This window comes from Gallus gallus, chromosome 2 (genome assembly GCF_016699485.2).
Source record: "Gallus gallus isolate bGalGal1 chromosome 2, bGalGal1.mat.broiler.GRCg7b, whole genome shotgun sequence".
Lineage (NCBI taxonomy): Eukaryota > Metazoa > Chordata > Aves > Galliformes > Phasianidae > Gallus > Gallus gallus.
In genome coordinates this window covers 130,453,897-130,477,945 of record NC_052533.1, presented here as the reverse complement: position 1 = coordinate 130,477,945, position 24,049 = coordinate 130,453,897, and the positions used below count along the sequence as shown (strand labels likewise).

The 24,049-nt window shown below is 39.6% G+C and overlaps 1 protein-coding gene across 21 annotated transcripts in view; it reads right to left on the bottom strand.

The window, feature by feature from the left end:
- OXR1 (oxidation resistance 1) overlaps positions 1-24,049 on the bottom strand; it is a 245,380-nt gene that overhangs the window by 102,515 nt on the left and 118,816 nt on the right. For 20 of the 21 annotated variants that reach the window (XR_005857266.2, XR_005857267.2, XM_046928711.1 and 17 more), the window contains one exon: positions 21,029-21,222. Coding sequence is in view for 17 of the 21 variants with exons in the window: in XM_046928711.1 (XP_046784667.1) it covers positions 21,029-21,222 (194 nt within the window). In the remaining 4 variants the exon portion in view is untranslated. Of the gene's footprint in view, positions 1-10,889; positions 11,787-21,028; positions 21,223-24,049 lie in introns of all 21 variants that reach the window. The other variant, XM_046928844.1, reaches the window with a different exon arrangement.

The window sequence follows — 24,049 nt, the reverse complement described above, 5'->3', positions numbered from 1 at the left end:
TGATGGCATAGGCCTTTTATCTTACATAAAGCTACAAAGAAACCACGCAGAATCCTTGAGTCAGGTGGGGTTTTTTGTTTGTTTTGTTTTGTTTTTACCACAGGCAGCCCCTCCTCCACAGCAGGACATCACAGTCAGACTTCAGCACCTGCCTGCTGCAAGTGACAGGACAGGGCCTGAGTGAGTGACACTGGTGATACTTGTGAAGCCTCAGCTGGCAGCTCTGGTATAAATCAGCCACAATGCTAATGAAACAGCACAGCTATCTTCCCAATTCAGGGGAGAATACAGAAGCAGGATCACAGAGGTTAACTGAAAAGATACTGAATCTGTTGGTCTGGCCAGACTAGCTGGACATGGAAGATATCTTTAAGGTGAGATGGTGTTAATGGCTGCCATCAATCCAGGCTTTGATCTCTAGACAATATTAGATCTTGTCTCTGAGCAATGACATATCCTAAATTTAATGGGTATGCTGTGAGCCTTCATTCAGGTCACATGAAAGCACCAGCTGAATACTTCAATGGACTGAGATAAAGAGACAATAAAAGCTGCCCAAGGCAATCATGCACATGATAAAACCTAAGTAAGGCGATACTTTTAATATCTTATTTGAAAAAATGTTTAATTTGTTCTTCCATTTATCCAAGGAGAAGAGAAATCAGCAGACCCATTAGCTTAAACTGTATCTGAAATTGCCTAAAAATAAATTCACAGAAAAGCCAGTGCAGCTGATTAACTCCAGGCAATGTTCTGCACATGCAACAGATTCCAGCTAGACCCCTTTTTATTACCCAGGGCAACACCCTGCAAAACTGCAGCACCTCACAGGCATGGCTAGACAAGGAGATAACATGGAAATACGAATGGGTCTGCACAGTCAGCTAAGTCTTATGGGGTTTTCTTAGCACTGTGAGGCCTAGCAGAGTTACTTTTTTTTTCACTCAAATTTTCTCAACTTGTATGCCTTTGTCAGCCTTCTTTTGACTGAATCTGAGCCAGCTGAGAGCATCTCCTTTCAAGCCAATGAAGTCTTCCAGAAACTGGAGCACTGAGAAGTGAAGAGATTCCAAAGGGCTCTGTGCTTCGCAAACAATGGAGGCAGATCTGCTTCATCTTCAGCATCATTCACACACATTTGTGTCACTCTTCCTAACAAGGCCCTTACCATCCACACACCTGAAGTTCCTTTCTTCCTCCTCCCTGGCAGACAAAAACAAGTCCTCAACCAGGTTAGTTGCTGGAGAGGCAGAACGGGTTCCTTAGTTTTCTGGAGTCAAGTTCAATTCCTTTTCTTCTCATTCTTTCAGGGCCTGCTGATCTTGTCAATATTATTTGACAAAGATAACCTTAGAATTACTCTAGTACTTAGTAGTTCAACACTCAATTGGCCTCTGAAAGCTCAAAATCATCTCAATCTACTGATGCAAGAAAACATAGCAATTTACAAAACAAAACAAAACTACTGAGCAAAATCAAGTGGATTTATATCTCTTCCTGATTTTTTTTTTCTGATAAACCAAAACAAAACCTCTTACTTCTAGGTAGTGAAAGTATGAGATTCTCAAGTGATACAAATATCACCATTAATAATGGTGGGCCCCTCACTCTAAGAAAGACATCGAGGCCCTGGAGTGTGTCCAGAGGAGGGCAACAAAGCTGGTGAGAGGTCTGGAGCACAGGCCTTATGAAGAGCGGCTGAAGGAGCTGGGATTGTTCAGTCTAGAGAAGAGGAGGCTCAGGGGAGACCTTATTGCTCTCTGTAACTACCTGAAGAGAGGTTGTAGTGAGCTGGGGGTCAGCCTCTTCTCTCGTGTGACTAGTGATAGGACTAGGGGGAATGGCTTCAAGCTGCACCAGGGAAGGTTCAGGCTGGACGTTAGGAAATACTACTTCTCTGAAAGGGTGGTCAGGCACTGGAATGGGCTGCCCAGAGAGGTGGTGGAGTCACAGAGCCTGGTGGTGTTCAAAGAGCGTTTGGATGTTGTGTTGAGGGACATGGTTTAGCGAGAACCATTGGTGAAGGGCGAATGGTTGGACTGGATGATCCTGTGGGTCTTTTCCAACCTTAGCGATTCTATGATTCTATGAATAAAGTACTAATTAATAAAATATCACATTATAAAGTACTAGTACATACAGATTTTGAAATGAAGATGACAACAGCAGATTATTTACAATGTTTATAGAAATCTGAAGCATACATTCATTTAAAATGCACTGTAATATGATTGTTTCTTCTTGTATAAGAACTATTATACTGCTAACATCAATACCAAAATGAATTATTAGCATGATAAAACAAACTTACTTAGTAAATGAAAAGTTCTGTCACAACATTGTATTTTAGGTTCAACACTGTATTTATAAACTCTCCCCTAACATACTGGAAGTGCCAAATCTATGCTTGACACACAATTCATACAGCACTGCTCAGAAGGGAGTGAAATCAGGCAGAACTGGGAATGTAGGCGTGCAAACGCAATCTGAAGAAATGTCTGTGGGTAAGTGCCATTCTGGTTGTGTAACCAGAGGCCCAGAGCTCACACCAAGGAGCAATTATGTTCTCTACTGCAGCGGCAATGATCTGATTAATTTCATCCAGTTGACAGATGTCACTAGCAATTTTTATTAGCAAATTGGCCCTATTGTATCTGCAGACATGACATTAATGCTATTTAGGAGCCGTGCCATGTCAAAAGAACATGATTCATGCTTGACCTAAGTTTGTAAAAGTCATCCATATTAATATGTCAAGGAGGAAGCTTGCTGAATGCAGTATGCCCTTCAAAATGCTATTCCAGGAAGAATCAGCCACGATAGAATTTTTTATTCATTATTCACTACTGCAACTGCCTATCCTGCATGAATTCCACAGGCTAACAGCAATGACAGAACTAAAAGAGAAAGGAGGACTGGAATATCCAGCAAGAAATCACCCAGGAGGTAGATCTAGAATGTCTGTATGTTAGTTTTAAAGGCTAAAAAATGTTTTTATGCAGAGTGGCTCTGCACATTTTTTCAGCCAGTCAGAATACTTTTGGTTGCTGCAAAGATATAAATAACAAATATGACAAACAAACTTTTTTCCAAAAAAAATCATCTTTCCATTATTCAGCTCTGCATAAATGATGCATCGCTTCTGAATTAATGTACCATATAGTCATAAAAACATAGATGTCTTCTATGAAACATACAGCAGAAAAAGGAAACAATAAAGGCGTGTTGACTCTTTCTTTGCCTCTTTTCAATATGCTTATATATCTAAAATTTGGGCCAACATCAGCTCTACCTGATGACCCTCCTGGGTACCAGCACAGGTCAGGAAATCTGCTTCAGATTTTGTTGCTTACCATGTGCCACACAGAACTAGTTTTATAGCTTATTCTCCACAACTCACAGTTGAATGCAGTGGAAATGATGAATGCATAAGAATGGAGCTCTGAGAACTGGAGCTTGCTTTATTAGCATGACAGATAGGCCACGCTATCACAGCATACACGTATTCCCAGCACCTTACCAATTAGGTTAAACACAGCTCTGGAGAGAGCATTTCATGGGTGAGAGACTAATGTTTACTTTATGATTCTTCACCTTTCAGTCTCTGTGCTATGGCTGCTACCACGGTAGCTAATTAGTATTAATTGAGATAGTCTTTTATGACACATTTGACCAATAGAAAGCATTCTCATATCACCAGTTCATTTCACAGAACTCATTCAGTCTGAATTAGTGCAAGGCCAGTGAACAGGGCAGAAAAGATCTATACTATGTTGCTAATTCAACGAGCTCTCAGTAGCACAATTTCAACATATTAGCTCAAATAAGATTTTGGTTTTTTCCCCGCAATAGCTTAAATCTCTTTCATATTTTTTAATTTTAGTGATCTTCAGTGCTGAGTTGTGAAGCTACTTATATTCTCTACAGTATCACAGAAAAGTATTTGACCTCTCAATAATAAATATTTATGTAAATTCAAAATATCATAAAACTGAATTCTCAATAAACAACAAAAATACAACACAAATCTTGCAGTTTAATATTTCCAAAGAAAAGATTTTTGTTAGAGGACTTGTGTGGCAATGCTATATGAAGTTATACAGTGGACTGCTGTTTATCACTTCACAGTGCTATCACACTATCACAATGCAGGACGGATACAGAACATTTTCCTTATGGATTCCCTCAGCTTCTTCAGTATGAAGATCTTGAAAGAAGTTGTATTAAATACGATATTAAAATAAATATATACAATATAAAACTTACAGAGATCTTTAAATATACGTCTGAGCAGTATAAAAACATTAGATAAATAACTTAGAAACCTTAAGAAAGCACGAATATCTGTAACTTCAGGGCATCAAAAATGTCAGTTCATGTTATCAAAAAAAAAACCAAAAAAAAAGGCTCAGGTTCCCAATACATTCAGATGTGGCAAATCAACTCCCTGCAATAAGTCCGTATTTTAAGCATGTATAAAGGCAGTGTTTGTTCTCTTTATAAAATATCAGTAAATAAAAATGAGCAAAATTACATCCACAAAACATCCTCTTTTCCAACCTGTTCCTCTTGGTCTTGAATACTGTATGACACCTAAATGTAACTGCCTCCTGACTCTCATATGCCTCTGCTGGAGGAATCTGGCTGCTGCCTAGGGTATGCCAGTTCAGTCAGTTTTAATTATTTCCCCCATTCATTTGTTCTTCTTCCAGCCCTGATGCCTGGAAGCACTTTCTTAAGCATGCTTTCAGCCTTGGCAGGCTAGTCCTTATGCTGCACTGAGCATGAAGATCCATGGAGGCTGCTGCCTGTGGACAAGATTGGTCCACACACAGCTCTTCTTGCTGCTGCTCCTTGGCTTCCATACATTCATGTATTACAGCAAGGTACTGTGCTGGGAAACAAGGGACACTGGGGAAGCAGAAGAGAGGCAGCGCTGTACAGGCACAGGTTGGAAATGATCCAACACAGGTTGGACCAAGTCCAACCATCTACTCATCACCACTGTGTTCACTAGACCATGTCACTCAGTACCACATCTACCCTTTTCTTGAACGTTTCCAGAGATGGTGACTCTACCACCTCCCTGGGCAGCCTGTTCCAGTGCCCAACCACTCTTTCTGAGAAGAAATTTTTCCTAATATCCAGTCTAAACCTGAAATGCTCTTGACTGAGTTCATCATCTTCTCTTCCTTACTGTTCAGCTCTGTACTCCCCTCAGCAGCCTCTGCCTGGAAATCCTTTGACATAGGGACACAGCATTTGTACTGCTCATCATGCACCCAGCACAAGAGGTTCACTGGTGTGCTCCCAGTAAGCAGAAGCTTGAGCCCTTGCTAGACTACTACATGAGATAGCAACTGAGAAGACACTCTCATTGCTTAATAAAGTTATCTTGTAATTAGTCAGAATTTTTAACTTGAACAGAAGTAAACCATGTACTTTAACAATGTCAAGATGTTCTCATTATCAATTTCAGAAAGTGTCCAATATTTGAGAAACTTTGCATGATAAGGAGGATGGTTACTTCATTATATGCTCATTAGTGCAATATTTAGAGAGAAAGGCATTCTTAATCAAAGTTGGTGAAGGTCTGAGAACAGAACATACAGAAGGACTTTTAGCTTATGTAATGAGCCACTTCTCCATATTTACATCCCTTTTCTAGATAGCAGAATCTTATGTTCATATTTATCAATGCTGTGAAAATCACAGCATTTATTTATGTGATAAACAGAGACTGTCTATCAAATTACTCTTTCACGTTGTCAATCTAGAACAAGAACTGTAACAGATCTACACTTAAATCTCAAGAAAGTTTATTTTCTGCCACAGTTATTTCACTGTAGAACTTAAAATCTCTTTGATTTGATTACATGTAGACACAAGACAGATGTCTACAGACTGTTCTGAGTAGATGGCTTTGAAACCACAACTGTGAAACAGTATGCAAAAAAGACCCAGAGCAAAGACAGATATTGCCTTTGCTGCTGCCTCTGCTTACTCTGCACAGTAACCAGAGCCAAATTTCCACTCCAGTTTGTGCCTCAAGAAGTTTTACTTCGGTGATCACATCCTGACTCAAAAAGAAACTCACAGCTGGTGTTCTTGCTGCATGTTTTCATTTGTAAAGAGGTCACCAGTCTCCCAAAGCAGCACATTTTAGCTCTGCAAAGAGTACCAACTATTGCTTAAGAGGTCAGATTCAACAGTGCCAAGTAGTTTGGCTGAATTCTTTCCTGAGCATTGCCCAAGTTCCATTAAAAAAATAATAAAAAATAAAACAAGGGAAAAAAAAGTTTTTAAAAAGCACCTGTTTACCATAAACTGCCATCATTTGCAGAGTTCTACAGCAGGTGGAGACACTATTTGGGCTCTATAGTGACAAACTGCAGAACTGATGTTCTAAGTAGATTATAAAATGATGCGAGTTGTAAGAGGAAATAGAATTCTTGGATTGAAATGTGAATTCAGTGAGGCTAATGTACTTTCTCACTGTAAGTGTAGATCTACTGGGGCAAGAAGCAGGTGGGAGAAACAGGCAAGCTGCATCCCATCCTCTCCCTGCATAAGGACTGCAGTACGCACACACATGCCCTGCCAGGCAGGCAGGGAGCCATTGGGCTCTTCCTGTCGCAAGTATAACTCCATACCTACATCTGAATCACATAAAGCCCTGACACAACACCTTTATGCAAGTGAAAGCCAATTTCTCCCTTATTCCATATCGCCTCCCAAATAGCACCTTGCAGAAGTGATGGGTCAGATTCTTCTTAAAGTTTTGATGAAGCAAACTCAGAGTAAAATTTACAAACACTAAGAGCTGGTGTAGATTTACACCTTTACCTTGGGATCAAAACTGAACGTAGCAGTGCTACATAGCAGTGTAGCAGCGTACGTTATCCCGTCCCTGGATGCATTCAAGGCCAGGCTGGATGTGGCTCTGGGCAGACTGGTCTCGTGGTTGGTGACCCTGTCCGTGGCAGGGGGGTTGAAACTGGATGATCATGGTGGTCCTTTTCAACACAGGCCACTCCACGACTCCGTGATTCAATGACTACATTTGTGCTGTACATTAAAAAATATGTATATAAACATTATTGTATCTGCCCCTAATTTTTGTGAAGCTCACTTTTTAAAATTATCTGTGTTTCCAAATTCTGCATGGCTAAGTGGAAGACATTTAACCTAATTTAATAATCAGATTTACAGGCATTGCTATTTTGAAGAGAGTAAATGCTAATTTCCCTGCGGGATGCAGAACAGCAGTAACTGTCCTCTCTTTCCCCAGAACAGCAGCAGTATGTAAATATCTGCTGCACTTGAAAAACTCTTAAATCAGTTGGCATTAAGAAACACTGATAACTGGACTGTGTGCAATAACACGTGTGTGATCTCTGAAACTGGTATGGTTGTTTCCCAACTTTGGTAACCTCTGCAAGGATTTCCAGACAGTACAAACTGACCGACTGCCAGCAATAGCATTTACCATGAAATTTTACGTCTCTGATTAGGACAGTCTCTCCTTACATATCTATGTAATTGTTCACAAATAGTAAAATTAGAAATATGAGTTGGAATTGGGAGTAAGGAACACTGTAAGATTCTTGAGCAGGTAACCAGCCTTGCAAATCAACTGTTGTTATCTACTGTCACTGTTGGTAGTATGAAAACAAAGGGGGCCAGCATTCAAACATCAGAAGAAAGCCAACTATTTCAACCCACGGTCACAGTGACTGAATTTGAACTTCAGTTAAGTAGTTCAGTTTACTTGAACAGAATGTGTATTTCAATCAAAAACTGAGAGCATGGCTGAGGTGGAGGACAGGCACTTGGTTTTCAAAGAAGTGAACTGAAGTTCTTGATTTGAACAGATATTCTGGTTGGGTTCTGGTAAGAAACATGGTGGCAAATTGTTTCACCCCACTTGCACCAATCAAACCAAGTCTTCTGAAACAAAATTTTAAACCGTACTGAGAAATGTTCTGCATGGAGTTGTTCCAAGCTGAAACTGTTGCTGCACTGTTGAAGGCAGTGGGATTAAAACTGTGTTATGGTATGATCAGACCAAGAAGCCTCTCTTAACAACTGGGTTGTCAAGTGAAGAAGGTTCTGCTCCAAAATTCACAGGAAAAAAGAGACAGATAAGGACTCTCACAAACCTGAAGATAAGTAGCAGGAATTATACACGATAGAAGCTTACACAAAGAAAGTGCAATTCTCCATCCGTTCTCTGCAGTGAATTTAAAGCTGGTTAGAAAGAGAGAAAGAGAGAAAGAGAGAAAGGGGAGGGGAGAACACCACTACAACTCCTCCTCTCTCCTGAAAATTGGAAAGTAACTTAAAAGAGTGGGAGCAGTTTTTCTACTCTGTTTCTTTACATCCTTAAATCCTAGCAAAGCACAAACTCTGACAGGGAATACAAGAATTAAACAGAAAATATGTTAGCTTTGCTAGCCATTAATTCAGAATCTCAAAGCACTTCTTGAGTGGGACCTGCATTTGGGGCAGGTTGCTTCAAGCACTGAATTCCAATCTCATTTTAACTGAAGACTCAGTTTTTATTAACAAATGTGAATATAATGAAAGAGGAAATGATGAAATGATTTTAAATCCTTAATAATTTTCTATTACCTTTATTGGCCCTGTCTGAATATGCTGTGTTTTAAGGGACTCCTGTTTATTTAATTTTCTCTCCATATATGCAAAACAGCAGCTTTCCCATTACACTGGTATGTCTCCAGCGTTAGCAGAACTTCTTAGTTGTTAATATTTTTCCTAGTATGGCTTTTCCCACTAGGATGGGATCACATTCTAAGAAGCTTTTCTACATAAATTACTCCAGCAGGATCATCACTGATGCCACGTATAAATTGCAAGTGCTTCTGAACAACATTACTTGATGCTAAATAAGCTAGAATCAAACCAGCATCAATAACAAGTCATATACTGGGGTTTCACACAAATAACATTAGACTGATATTCATCAGAATATTGCCCTGAGTATTCTCTCATCTGTACTACACCAGAAGAAAAAAAGCTCAGAGAAACAGATCCTTCTACTGTGGATCCTTTTGCTGTAACCTGAACGTGCCTCCCCAAATCCCCCAAAAATTGCAAAGAATTCCCAAAGCAACCCCCTCTTCCCATCCAAAGAAACAAGAAAGCCCTCATTCCTAAGCACTGTGTCTACTATGGATGTTATAGCAAACATAAGTTAGTTTTGCCCAAAGATCTAATATCAGCATAGGGAGGAAAATCATGTTTCATATATTTCTGCAGTCTGCCAACAGCTGCTCAAGCAGAATTACTCCGGCAGCAAATCCTACATTTGTGCTATCACCTGGTGGCACTGTTACACAATCTTCCAAACTTCTGTTTTCGGTGCTTGACTCCTGGTAAGCGGAACAGTGCAGGTGTTACCCTGAAGGTTACATGGGGCCTCTGCAGGAATACTGAGGTTGGAGAAGGCCAACTGCCTCCGACACTTGTTTTTACTTCGGACTTTAAAGCACAGCCCCCCCACCACACCCTCCACCCCCTCCAGGATAGTCATGTTGCTGACTTGACATCTGAGGAAGAACACACATCTACATTACATTCCAGGACAGGCGTTGGTATAAATAATAGCAATTTGCACAGGCATTTCATGTTTCTGATTCTTAATGCCTTAAGCAACCAACTAGAAAGGCAACTAAAGACTTAGGAGGTTTCAATGGATAAGTATCAGCAGAAAGCTGCAGTACCACCACAGGCAATTTTAAGGGAATTGTTTTCAGGTAAAGACTGATGCTCACTGAGCAGATGCATATAATCTGGAATATAATCACCATCTTTAATAATAACCATCTTTAATCCCTAAAGAGAAAGAAAGTATGTGTAAAATGGTCAAACTCCTTGTTTCACCTGGCTTTGTCTGTTTTATTGAAACCTTTCCGAGTAAGAAATAAGGTTTCTTTGTTACCATACCTTTTTCTACCTGCTATGTCCGGAGTGTATGTATTTAGTCTTAAAAACAAAAAAAACCAACCAACCAACCAAACAAACAAACAAAAAAACCAGCATAGAACGAATCAGTACAGGTACAGGCCAATATCAGCCAGACTGAGAAAGTTGTTCTACTTTATATAAAAATGATCAAATCAAACTCAGCTGTGGATTGTGCAGTGGCAGTCCAACTGGGATTCATCTCCATCCACTAGAGCTGAGTTTGGGGTCACATCACAAGACTCTTGTTTGCCAACCCAGAGCCAGCAGTGGTGGCAATCAGTTTTTTCTCAGGATTCACCATGGTGCCAGCTTCTCTCTGAGATTAGCTGCGGTCAGTACCCAGGTAACGGTTAACTTCAGCAGCTAGATATGAATGGCTTGACTTGAGACCAATCAGTGCCTCTGGTTTTACTAAAACAAAACTCTCTTTTTTCAAATTAAAAAATATATGTATTTAGTTTATAGAACGGATTTAAGACAATCCCTCAAACACTGTCTAATTGTCTTAGTACAAAAAAAATAAGCGCTCCCCAGAAAAGCAGCCATGGCACCAAGTATGCCTGAGTTCAAGAAGCATTTGGATAATGCTTTCAGAAATATACTTTGAAATTTATGTGATCTTTTGTGAAGCCAGGAGGTGGACTCTATAGTCCATGTGGGTCCCTTCCAATTCAGAATATTCTATGATTCTATTTCTTTAGTACCCTTAAATGGTATGTTTTCAAAAATTAAAAAAAAAATACAGAAGATGTATTTTCTCTCAGGCTTACTCAGAGAAGAAACATCAATATCTTGGGGAACCACTGAACAACCAGCCTCAGCACTGTCTTACATACAAATGAAAAGTGAACAATATAATTTAAACTGTAGGTAGATCACAAAAGCATCTAATTACATACCCAAGTGGTCACATATGTTGTCAAGCAAATGTTCAGCTAAGGTGGCTGAGAAACTGCAGATCAACAATTCTTTCAACAAATCATCCTTGTCACATTTCCCTTGGCACAGGAAAGACACAGTCGTTCTATCTTCTGCAAATTAATACAAAAATCTCTCAAACGTAATAATTACTGAGATTCACTAGAAATATAGTGGGCTGCTGCTACTATTTAGTTTTCATGAACATATCTGGCCAGTTAGTATCTAAATTTATAAAAGATTTCTTTCATTGTTGAATGCTTTATGCTTGTAAAGTCTTTGCACACTCCTGTGTGCATACTAATGCACTGAAATTGAGGAGCACTCAGCAGCGCAATAACTCCATAATAAAATCCAACTGTTCTTCATAGCCCAAGATAAAAATCAAAGTTTGGCAACAACACTCCGTTCCCATGGAATACTGGGGGTGGGAAAAGCATAAAAACAAGCCAGTTTCTTAAAATCCAGAAGGAACTTCAGAACAATCTGCCCTGGAGATGAACCTAACTGAGTAGCTCTGCCTGCTGTAAACACCATCTCATTCTGATTTATCTAGTAATCTGAAGAGAAAGCTTGAAGCAAGAGAAGGGCAAAAATCAGTTGGAAAAAGAAAAAAAGAAAAATCCCAGCTGAGGAAGAAGCTTTTCAAACAGCTTTTCTGAAGCTTTGTATGTGCTGGGACACCTGTATGTTCAGATCCCAGAAAGATTCATCATGTCTGTCCCAGTAGAGTAAAATGGCTGGGATTAGATCACTGCCAAACTCGATGGGAAGCAACTTGCCTGTAGGGAAGGAAGGCAGCCCTCCCTCATTGGCTCCAACCACCCAACTGCAGTACTTGAGATGCTGTTCAAGTAAACAGAGACAGGCCGTGCCTCCTGCAACAACGATCAGACAGGAGAGGAGGTTGGCAGGGGTTACTGATTCACAGCATCAGCTTGATTTGGCCACTCGGTCACTCTACTCCAATTCAACTGCTACTTTACTGCTGTTGTCCTAGAATAAGTAACATCAGATTTCAGTCTTAGCTTTCATACTCACCTGGACATTGTGAGGAAAGCAACTCACTGGCTCTTCCCTCTCAGTGTTAGCTTCAGAGGGAAGTCACCTCCAAACTGTGATTTACTGGAGCATTTGTGACTTGGTCCACTCCCAGTGCCATTTTATTTCCCCTTCAATCCTCCAGTTCTTTTTATGGATATAAAAAATATGTGAGGAAACAAATAACAAAGTTGCCAAGACATCTGACACTATCAATAAACCTGAGCCTCTGATTATTAACCAGAAATTATAGCGTTCATAATATTGACAAGAAAAACTGAAATGATCCCTAAAACAGAAATATTTGGCTCTTCTTGCACTAGCTGATCTTCTATGATATTTTAGGACAAGGAATTTGAAGCACCCCTGTTTCCTTTTTTTATTATTTACAATGGGGAATCTGAAAAACAAGTAATTTGATCCACTGTTTGACTCCCTCCATGAGAAAGCTTTTTCTTCTATCAAATCTGAATCTCTTGTCTTTTAGCTCAGGACCACTGTCTTCCATCTTCCCCCCATCACAAAGAGCAGACTACCAGACATCTTCTAGGTAGCCTTGTTGCAGACAGTGGCAGGCTGTTGTAAGGTCCTCCTGAGTCAGTCTGTTCTCCAGCTCCCTCAACATTTCTTCACAGGGCAATTGCTCCAGGCCTCGGCCATCTCAATAGCTACTGTCTTTTGAGTTTTTTCAGCCCATCAGCTAGTCTAATCACCCAAGGCATAGTGGATATTCCAAATCACCTTCATAGAATCACAGAATTACAGAATGGCATGGGTTGGAAGGATACCCCCTGCTGTGGGTAAGGTTGTTTCACACTAGATCAGGTTGGCCAACCCCATACAACCTGGTCTCGAACACCTCTAGGGATGAGCTCTTCTGTGCAAACCATTCCAGTGCCGCACCACCCTCTAAGTAAAGAATTTCCTCCTTAATTCCAATCTAAATCTCCCCTCTTTTAGTTTAAAACCATTCCCCCTTGTCCTATCACTACCTGCCCTTTGAAAAAGACAGTCTTGTCCTTGTTCATATGCTCCCTTCAAGTACTTCATTGCAGTGGAAGGCTGCAATGAGATCCCCCTGGAACCTTCTCTTCTCCAAACTGAACAATCATAGAATCACAGAATGGCCAGGGTTGAAAAGGACCAAAATGATCACCAAGTTTCAACCCCCCTGCCGTGGGCAGGGTCACCAATCACTAGACCAGGCTGCCCAGAGTCACATCCAGCCTGGCCTTGAATGCCTCCAGGGATGGGGCATCCACAACCTCCTTGGGCAACCTGTTCCAGTGTGTCACCACCCACCCTCTGTGTGAAAAACTTCCTCCTAATGTCTAACCTAAACCTCCCCTGTCTTAGTTTAAAACCATTCCCCCTTGTCCTATCACTATTAGCCCATGCAAACAAGCCCAGCTCCTTCAGCCTTTCTTCATAGGAGTGGTGCTTCATCCCTGTGAGCATCTTCTTGGTCCCCCTCTGGACCCACTCCAACAGCTCAACATCCTTCTTGTGCTGGGAACCACAGGCCTGTATGCAGTACTGCAGATAGGGCCTCACAAGGGCAGAGTAGAAGAGGACATTCATCTCCCTCACCCTGTTGGTCATGCTTGTTTTGATACAGCCCAGGATACAGTTGCCCTTCTGAGCTGCAAACACACACTGCTGGCCCATGTCCAGTTTTTATCCATCGAAATCCCCAAGTCCTTCTCTGCAGGGCTACTCTCAATGAATTCCCATCTATACACGTATCTGGAATTGACCCAACCCAAGTGCAACACCTTGCATTTGAACCTACTGAACCTTATTAGGTTCACAGCGCACCACTTTTCAAGCCTGTCCAATCTTCTTGTTCATCTGTTCAGAAGTAGCTTCAAATTGGACCTGATCCACGACATTCTTAGGAATTAAAAGTGAGTCTGAACAGCCTACAGTCCTCTTGAAAATTCTTACTGCCATTTTCGAAAAGGGGTGCAACATCTGGCTTTCTTCCATCATCATGGACCTCCCATGAAATCCATGACCTATCGAAGATGATAGAGAACAGCTGGCCAGTGACCTCAGCCAGCTCCTTCAGCATCCTTCGCATGAATCCCACTAACTTATACGGATCAAGATTTTCCTCAAGAGATCTCTGACTCAGACCTCTTCCATTAGCAATAATTACTGTCCTCCCTGAACCCTGTCTCTGGGCTCAAAAGCCTCAGTCTTATCTACTATCCCTAAATCATCCAGTAATTTCAGCAGTCAGCCCACATTTTTCATGTTTGTTCTTTTACTGCTGGAAAAATGACTCCGTGATTTCACACTACTCAAAAGACTGTGCCTCAAGGCATATTTGTGGTATAAGAAATCAAGGTCTTTCTTCATTTTTTCCCTTATATAAAAGACCTCAAAAGAGCAAGAGAATGAAGATGATTCACTCTGTATGAGGTCAGAGCTTACAAGTCCAATCAGTCTTTCAGTCGTCTTCTCCCCCAGAGATTCAAATTCCAGTATACAAAGCGGATCTAGTAGTGGTTGATCTTGCAAGTTGGGTAGATGAGTCTATAAAACAATAAAAGATACCACTTTGCCCTGATATTAAGCAGGGAAATTATGGAATCTTGAAATACATCTTGTTCAAAATGACTTAGCAGATGATACAACAGCAATCTATATGATTAAAAACAAAAACAAAAGCTAAGAAAGAAGTCATGCTAAGATGAAAGGACATTAATGAGCATTACTCTTCTGGTGGATGCTGTCTCCATAGCTCAGAAATCATTCACATTCAAAAGATACACAGATCAAAGGACAAAAGAAGGATACAGTGTTAAAAATTGTCTTTTAATGGCTCCAAATTTTAAATTAAAACAAAAAAAGAGAGAAAAAAAAAGATGCGAAGAAATGCTTGCTTGCTCATCCAGGGTAGCTATGTGATCTGAATCGCTAATAAAATTTTTCAGGAAAGGTGAATGAGTAAGAGCTTTGCATAGTTACTGTTGCTATGAAAGTCACTTTCCTTATTAGCCACATGTTGCACAAGTATTTCCCTTTCCTTATCACTCACAAAAAAGGTAATGAAGTGGTAGGAAAATGGCCTCTTCTCCTATTTCTGAGACTATATTTGAAGGAAAGCAGTCAGAATGATGTTCCTCAAAAAGCAGTAAGTGCTCAGTAAATAATTTGCAAGCACACTGAACAGGACAGTGTCAGACAATGCAAATGTGTGCGAACTGCATCTGGATCCTCTGAGAGAAAGCTGGAAGCTTCATCTCCCATCTGTCCTCTATAACCAAGAGGACACAGCCCAAATTTACAGCATCTACTGCACCAAACTCCACCACGTATCTCATAAATCCTAACGTATCTACCTATGTGTAATACTTCGCCAGTATTAGCAACAAAGAAGAAAGGAAACTGTGAATAGGAGGAAAAAATCAAATTTGGAGGCTGATTCAGGAAGAAATTATATTTAATTCTAAACCGTAAGAAGAATCCTTCAAATACATGTTTGGAAGTGGAAGTATTCTTAGCAGGAAAGCCTTCCTATGGTAAATACATGAATTATTATTATCAGACCAAATAAAATGAATAAGGTACTTCTAGAAAGTCCTAAATAAGACCTCTAAGAGTTGAAATGAATTTTAGCAAAAAAGAAACATCCACAAAGTGTACTCTCCAAAGAAGGCTTATGCTTCTTTTTGAGGAAAAGGCAAGAGGAAGCCTCCTCATTTAGTTTTTATGCAGTGACTGCAATAGCACAGAGTAGCATGAGATAAAACTCAATAAGAGTCTCAGCTGGGTTGTAAGGAAACGTGTATTTTCAAGTACAGCAATTTTCTCCTTCAGACCTGAATTCAACAGCATATTCACTGTGATGTCTCACCAATGGTCTAAGGCTCTCCAACATGACCAGGCTTCATGGGTGATGATGAAGGTCCACCATAGAAAATAAATGACATATGAAATCACCACTCTAACTGAAGTTAGTTCAGGCACACCAGTTACTAAACCTGTGTAACAATCTTGTATCAGCAGATAGTGTGACACAGTATAAACTTAGTAGTTAATGCTATAAATACAGATAAATTCACACAATCTGTCTGCTCTGACATATTTTAAGTCAAATAAAAACGCTCCTGAAGCAGCTTGGACTGCATGTAAACATGAAGAAATTGATGGTACTTCACATGTAAGCAACATGATATTTATTTATGCTTCCTAATCATCACAGGTGCCATGACCTAAGTGGACTCAATCCAAAGCACACAGCACAAGAGCAAGACTTCCTTGGTATACTCATTAAATACAAGTAGCTGATCAGTTCTCGTCTAGTTCCCCCTTTCACAACAGGAAGAGCTGACTATTACTTACTTATTAGTTGAAAAAGATTTTCGTTTAGGTTCCTTCCTAAAATTTTCCCTATTATGGAATGTATCATACTATAAACTCCCAATTATATTAGGGTTTTTTTTTTTTTTTTTTTTTGCATTAATAACAAACATTGTGACAATTCACTACTTACAGGCAATTAAATTCTTTCGAAGATCCATCTTCTTTTAAAAATCATACATTCTGAACTATTACATCAGTAGCGGTGATTAAATCCCAACTAAAATTGAAGTGACCACTCAATGAAACTCGAGAGTGGGAGCCCAAAAGAAGTTCTTGCCTTTTCCTATTTGGCACTTTGGCATTAGCTAGTATTGGTCTGTTTGTGAGACTCAGTCAATTAACATCTGTTTATACAGATTTGGTTATCACAAAAGCTTCATTTCTCTTCCACGCCCATCTTATGTCAACATAGTTCTACTGCTCTAAAAAGATAGCATGTACACATTCAAGAAATAAATACATGTATGTATGGCAGTGTAGAACAGTAGTATTGTCACAGCAAACTAGCAGAATATATTCTCTTCACTGATATTTCTGCTGATCTCATTTGCAAAATGGGGCTGTTTCTTTCAAGTGGAACATGACCATTTTTTTAAAATGAACAACTGGAGCAAAAGAGAACCCTGGCAATGAGTATTTTGCAAGTATCTGCATGCTGTATATTATGTGCATAAATACATATGTATTCATTCTGTCTGGACTATTGTCTGTAGTTCTAGCAGAAATACCTTCTATTGGAAATAGAGACTATGCCAGCAAAAGATGCCTCCTGATATAGTTGATAGTTGTTTTCTACATGAAATAATGTGTTCTAGCAGAAGTTTATTTATCAATATTTGCATTAAGGCTTTAATAATATATTAGAATACTCTAAAAAAAAATTGCTCCCCCCAAATCCAACTACTATTTTGCACTATTTCTTTTGCCCTGTTTCTGGTATCAGGAAAATAGTTTTATGCAACCATTGTATTTTAAAATATTTTCTCTCTATCATTCTTGCCATTTTATTTTAATAGTCAAGAGAAATAAAAGCAGACCTTATTACATTTCTAAGACCGGAGTTAGTAGGTAGACAGACAACACTGTGCACCACAACTTCCATGGCTAAATGGGAACCAGAGAAGGCACCAGAAGTGTATATCTTTACAGTATAATAACATTAGATTCATAAATAACCTTAATAAGCTGTTAAACAGACATCCTGAGGCACACCATGAAGAGACCCCCGATAGAGTCCCACAGTCAACACAGCTGTGATGCTGCACCCATACTAACTGCAAACCAGCACGGAAGAGTGAGCTATAGCCTGGATGGAGCATTAGGCTGGTACAGTCTCATTGCTTCAATATGAGCTACCCACAAAATACTCCACTGCATAATATTCCAGCCCACTTCTTAGAGTCCTCAAGACCCAGATACCTTCTCTTCCTCTTCTGGGGGAGGTGCTCATCAATAAGCACCTTCAGAAATAACTGGCCTGAATTTCTAAGTGCCTGAGGCATCTAAAAAGTCTAATTTCAGGTTTTTATTTTTAAGTGTCTTGGGTGATGTTTCTAGAGTTCTCTGAAAAACTTTATCCAGCCCACCATGCAGACTGTTTTTCCCACACTTACCCTATTAATTTAGGAGTTCCCACTCAATTTCTTCACACCAGTTCAGCAGCGAAGCTGCAGGACCCCTTCTGCCTGCTGAGCCTGCCATATGGAAGAGTTATTTCTCCCCCTCACTGACTCTCCATTTTCTGTTTCACTTCATCTGAGCACACAACTTGTTCCCTGTTGCCTTTTCCTCTCAGTCCCTCCTTCTCTTACCTATTTTTTTCCCCACTTTTTAGAAGTGCAACTGCACTCACTAAGTATGGGAAGAACTTGAGATGCAGCCTGTGGGAAAGCTGAAATGCAGAATCAGTACTCTGTGGTTAATTCTCTAAAGTAGGAACGGTGCTGATAAAATTTTAAAATCTCTTTGAATTGTTGGGATATTCCTTCCTCAATACAGATTCTACTTTGAGAGATCCAAAGGAAATCTGTGTTTGCATAAAGTGACATAAACACACACAAAAAGAAATACAAAGAGAACAAAACCCAACTCTGATGGCACTGAGAATTTAGGAACATGACCTGACAGCTCATACACCTGAGAGCATAAACGAGCTGCTACAATACCTTCTGCAGAGCATGAGTGTGCAAGGTAAATGTCCACATGTCTTTGGGACTTTAGTGTAAGGTTTAAATAAAGACCTCAGATGTGATTTCTGCATGGGCAGATCGAAAAAATTATTTTCTTAAATAACTTTTATTTTATTCATTCCATAACTTGGTAAAGTAAGACTGGTTACACAGTTCTCTATATATAAATTTAGTATTAAACACAATGGGCAGCCATTAATAAATCAGACCAGCCCTGTTATAATAGGCAATGTGATGCTGCTAATTTAAACTTTAAAACATAAAAACTGTATATACATATATGCTTACATAAGGATGCTAAACTTTTACTTAGCCAGATTTGAACACAAATCTCATATCTATAAAGCACTCTGAAGGTCATTATAATTACAGAAAACAAACTTAATGAAAAATGAGAGTGTGACACAACATACAAAAGGCATTATTTTCCTCGAGCTCCGTTAGTCACCATCATAAACAGTCGTTTGCCAATTTGGTTTGAGCTTAACATAAAAGAACACTAATTTTTAAATGAAAGAGGCAAAGCCAGATGAGATCATTAGAATTTCAACACGTTCTTAATCCACCCATCACAGTAATTACTAGTTCATGTTGCCTGATCTTGGACACAGATTGCTCTCATTAGAGAACAAAATGCAAACAAGGTCAAAGCAAGGTACAGCCCTGTGTAAGTGTATTAGGTCACCAACAGTTCTAGTGTGACTTTTTAAGATATTTAATAGCCAATTGTACTCAAAATATTAGAATTTCATATTTCCTGTTTCAGACTCTCTGTCCACTGCCTGCTTGTCATTACATGTATCATCAAAAAGCTGCAAGCTATTTGACTAGACTTTGTCTATTATAATTGATTTTTGAGAAAAGTCAAAGAAAAGTAAGTACTTTTAAGTCAAATGGGCCACGCAGGTCAAAACTTAAAGTACACCGAAGTTGATGGAAGCTCCAGGAAGGTAAGTTTTGTTTCTATCACATTATAAAATCCATAAAGTAAGTATCTGAAAAACTCATCCAGTACAGTAAACATATTCATCTGATATCAGCATTTTGCTGTCCAAGAGGAAACCCTTCCTTTTCACAACATTCAGGAACATGTGTAAATATATGGTTATGAAGGCACAGAGAAAACCACGTTTCTTCAATCAGCCTGCTGGGAAAATTCAAGCGTTATGTAGCATGAAGTAACTCCCTCATCCCATTCCCTGATTTGGGCATGAAATAATCTTGGCGTATTTTTGATATTCCTTTCAGATTATTTGGAGGAATGAGGAATGAACAATCATAGAGCAGTGTTTCCTCACATTTCTCAAGTAAAAATTCAGTCAAGAGTACTGATTTAATTAAGCTTTCTCAGAAAACACATACTATACTAAAGGATAAAGGATTAAATTTTAGGGTGCTTTTCTCACACATGATGGGATAAAGTCTCCTTTAAAGAAGGATTTTACAGTTTGAGATTTCTGAAGTATAATTTTGGCATCTCATGGTCACAATGCTATGAATCCATGAATGCCTTCATTTTGCCTCTTTTAAATTTATTTTGAGAACAAATAATTGAAACTTCTCTGAGTTTTTGGAAGGCAGTTGTGCAGCACATTTTAAATGCAGTTTTCTTCTTTGAAAATGATTTCAAGCATTCCGATGTAACATAAATGAAAAAATGTTTAAGACAATACATTATTCTTTACTTTTTAGACAATTTAAAGGTGTACAAATAGTCTCATTTTATACTGCAATAATTCAACAGCCAAGAAATCTAACTTCTTTTTCTTAAATCTGCTGAGTTGTAGCTCTTTAAAGCGCATCATTAACATCCACTCCTCTTGTCTGTACAACTCTCGTTAGCACATCTGCCTCTCAGAAGCATTAATGAACCAGCCACAAGCACTGCAAGGCCACTCTCCATGCAGTTGAAATCAAGTGAGAACCTAAATATTACCAAAGGAATCAGTCTGGCCCAGTCCTGAAAGGATTTATGTGAAAGCACCTGCAGGGGTACCTAAGGTGATGTTAAACACATAGATACTGAAATCTCAGAATATCCAGAAAACAAAATTACTCAGAAAAAACATATCCATAACCCCCCCTGATTAATCCTGGCTGCATGGCCTAGAAACAGTTCAAGCTCACCATGTCTTCTTCAAACTGGACATTCTTTCCAGCCAGGAGCCTTCTAAATCATTCCAGCCTAAATTCTAACACAAACAGCTGTCAAAGGCAGTAACAGCCTTCCTAAATCCTTCCTCCCCAGATTGCTTCTATGCTTTCTTCAATAATTGTTCTTCAGGAAAAGAACACTGAAAAAATAATTCTTACAAACAGCACATGATAAATAAAGAAGATGAATTCTTAAGGGTAATCTGACATCAGCATGAAGACATGAAATCTTATTGCTCATGGTGGGCATCTGTAATCTTAACAGACAAGTGCAACTAACTAAAGAAATGAAACACAAGTAAACAGGAAAACCTTGCAATGTTAATGAGTATATTTGAACTTTTCTGTGAACGAAAACTCACCAATGGTGTAATATCTCTTCAACTCACTCCTCCGTGGATTGCGCCTTTGGGTATTGGCGGTGTTTTTCTGTTCCTCCTCAGAAGTCGTTTTGGTGGCAAGCAAAGGTTTACTGGGCTGAGGAACAGGAGCTTCAGCTGCCACTGGGTTGCATCCTGGCCCACTAATATCCACCGACTGGGACTTTTTCTTTAATCTAAAGATAATTCAAGGCAGTAAGGTATTATTAATCTTTATTCTATAGTTAGATCGAGTACTTCTTTTTTATACTTTAGGTAGAATAATGCCAAGGCATTCATTATGCAGAATTCATGCATGCCCCAGCAGAACACAGAAAATCAGCAGCAGTAAATTAGGCCATGTAATAATTTCCCCTTTTAGCTCCTGCTAAATCAGATGCAGCACTTGAATCTCACCCTACTGTGGCTCACATGTAGCTACAAATGGTAAACAGCCCTCAGATCAGCCCACTGAGCTGCTTGAAGGATCAGACCATAATCCATCTCAGAGAGGATGGGCTGCTACAATTGACCTATCATTAAATTTACCTGGCTTTAGTTTCACAGACAAGGGGAACATAAAGAAATTAAATTATTTGCACATAGCTGCTGAAAACCTCAAGAGAAAGGAACTGGCTAAAATGAAGGCTATATACTTATTTCACATTTCTCATTGGTCAACCTGGCATTCCATTATGGTCTTGAACGTACCAAATCTCAGGTAATTAAAAAATATCTAAAATTCATTACCACTTGAAAACTGTGGAGGTTTAAAGGATGACTTTGCAGAAGAAAACCACTAGATTTTGAGAAATAATGCTCTGCCTCTGACCCAAACTTCCACTGTCATTTCCGTATGTTACAGTCTTACTTTTGTGTTGCGCAAAAATGTTGTGTATGGAGAATCTATGAAGTGTTTATTATCTCCATAATTTCAAACCATGTCAAGTGAGACCTAAAGATCAACACAAGTACGTATGTCCTGCTGTCTGAAGGGCAGTCTAATTCAAAAAGCTGTGAATTAAAGGACAGGGTTACTTAACACAGTAACTGGTGCACTGTGGGGAATACCAGATTGGTACAAACACACTGTGCCTGTTCTTCTGGAATCACAAAGAAAGGGACAACATCTGTCATCTGAGCAGTAAAAATGCCACATGGCCCTTTTCAGGTGACAAGATTAATAAAGGACTGGGTTCAAATGCTTATAGAAAATTAATGTGCAAAAAGAAAGTCATCTACTCTGAATGCAGGTTCAAGAAAGGACACGACTTTATAGCAATGTCTTAGCAAAAACAAGTCAAACTAAAATGCATCTTCTTTCAGCTCATCTGCACTATATATCGAAACAGCTGTCATGGTTGTCAAATAATTCAGAAAAACACTGAAGCCTTTGAAATGCATCTTCACTGGGCTGCAATGCCTTGCAATGAGAGCCTCGGCTCTGGCTATGTTTTGAAGCCAGGAAAATTAATTCTTTGTAAGCCTGACCCTTTTCCAGCACCCTGCTTTATTACTGGCCCCATGTTGTGCTTGTTTTTCTTTTTTATATTAAAGCTGCACTGGCTGTAACAAGGTTTAGTTTTCTGGGTTTTTTTCTTCTACTGCATGTACTCCGTAAGCAGCCTCCAGCCTCCAACTAAGTTTTCAACAACGGGCAGCTGAAGTCTCTCAGTATTGCTTGGTGGGGTTCAAAATGACCCTGCTGCAGCCAGAAAGCAGAGGGAACAGCAAGCAAGGCTTTCAAAGTCAACACTGCATGAGCAGGACTTGGAAATGTACATTTGACAGTGAGGGAAAGATCTAACTTGAATGAGACCTGAACTAGAAGGGTCAAATTTTTATTTTTCTGTAGCAGTTCTTAAACTAAATGAATTCCAAGGGATTTAAAAAAGAAAAAGTGCAAAAAATGAAAGAAAATTCATGGCCTTTCAGAGGCATGAAATCCTGAGGTGGTCACTACAGCTGCCGCCTGGATATTGGCGGCTTCTATGAGATACGGCAGCGGTCTCACATGAATGTTAAAACAGACAGGCGCTTTCATAGCAAAAGTTCAAAGGAAAGGCTAACTCTAAATGGGTGTGAAGGCCCAATTACTGACAATTAATGAAGACAGCCCATCCTGGCTGAAGTTCAAGCAGGGCTGTAGGAGGAATTCCTCAGCTGCTACTGACTGCATCTGGAGATGCAGTGTTTGTCTGGAATACAGCTGAGCAGCACCTCATTTTTAGGTAGCCCTGTCAAAAACACACATTTCACACATCTATTTGTGTAATTCAATTGCGCTATTGCTAATAACCCATTAAAAACCCATTTGCTCCATTTATGTCTCGCTGTCTCTTCCCTAGAACAGCTGCCATGTACCGCAGTAACACAGCCATCAGAGCCCCGCTGTGCAGTCACCCCAGTGCCCCACCTACCAGGCAGCAGCACAAACCTGCAGCGATCTGCCCATTAGGCAGTCCAGCGGGAATGTGCATCTCTGAGCTGTGTGATACAACGTCTGTACATACATAGCGGCAAGTTTTAGAACTTGAACTGCCCTTCTCTTTTAAATCCTCTCCATACAACTGCTAAGTTCTCTAGCACATCCTACAGAGAGCCTAACAGATGGCTCCAGCTCTACCTGCTCCTGGCCAGCAGCACCTCCAGTAATGGGTCACTGGGAGGGGGTCTGTAACATTTCCCTCAAAAAGCAAAAAGTCTGTTGGGTGATCGAGCACTCACCACCACATACTGCAGGTGGTCCGTGCATATGGAAAGTCACGAAATCCGAGGCGAGCCAATTTACTGGGAAGTCTGTTACAGGCTTGAACAGCATTAGGATTTTGATCCTAGCATTCACTATTACAAACCTACTCAGTTCCTAACGCAATTCTTTTAGAATTTCAAACTGATTTTTTATTCTATTTTATTATTATTATTATTATTATTTGTAAAGCACCATGGAAAAACTAAGGCGTTATTATCTAAATAGAACTTGAAAGCAGCTAAAGCAAATAGGGCTGGCAGTCTTCTCCAGAT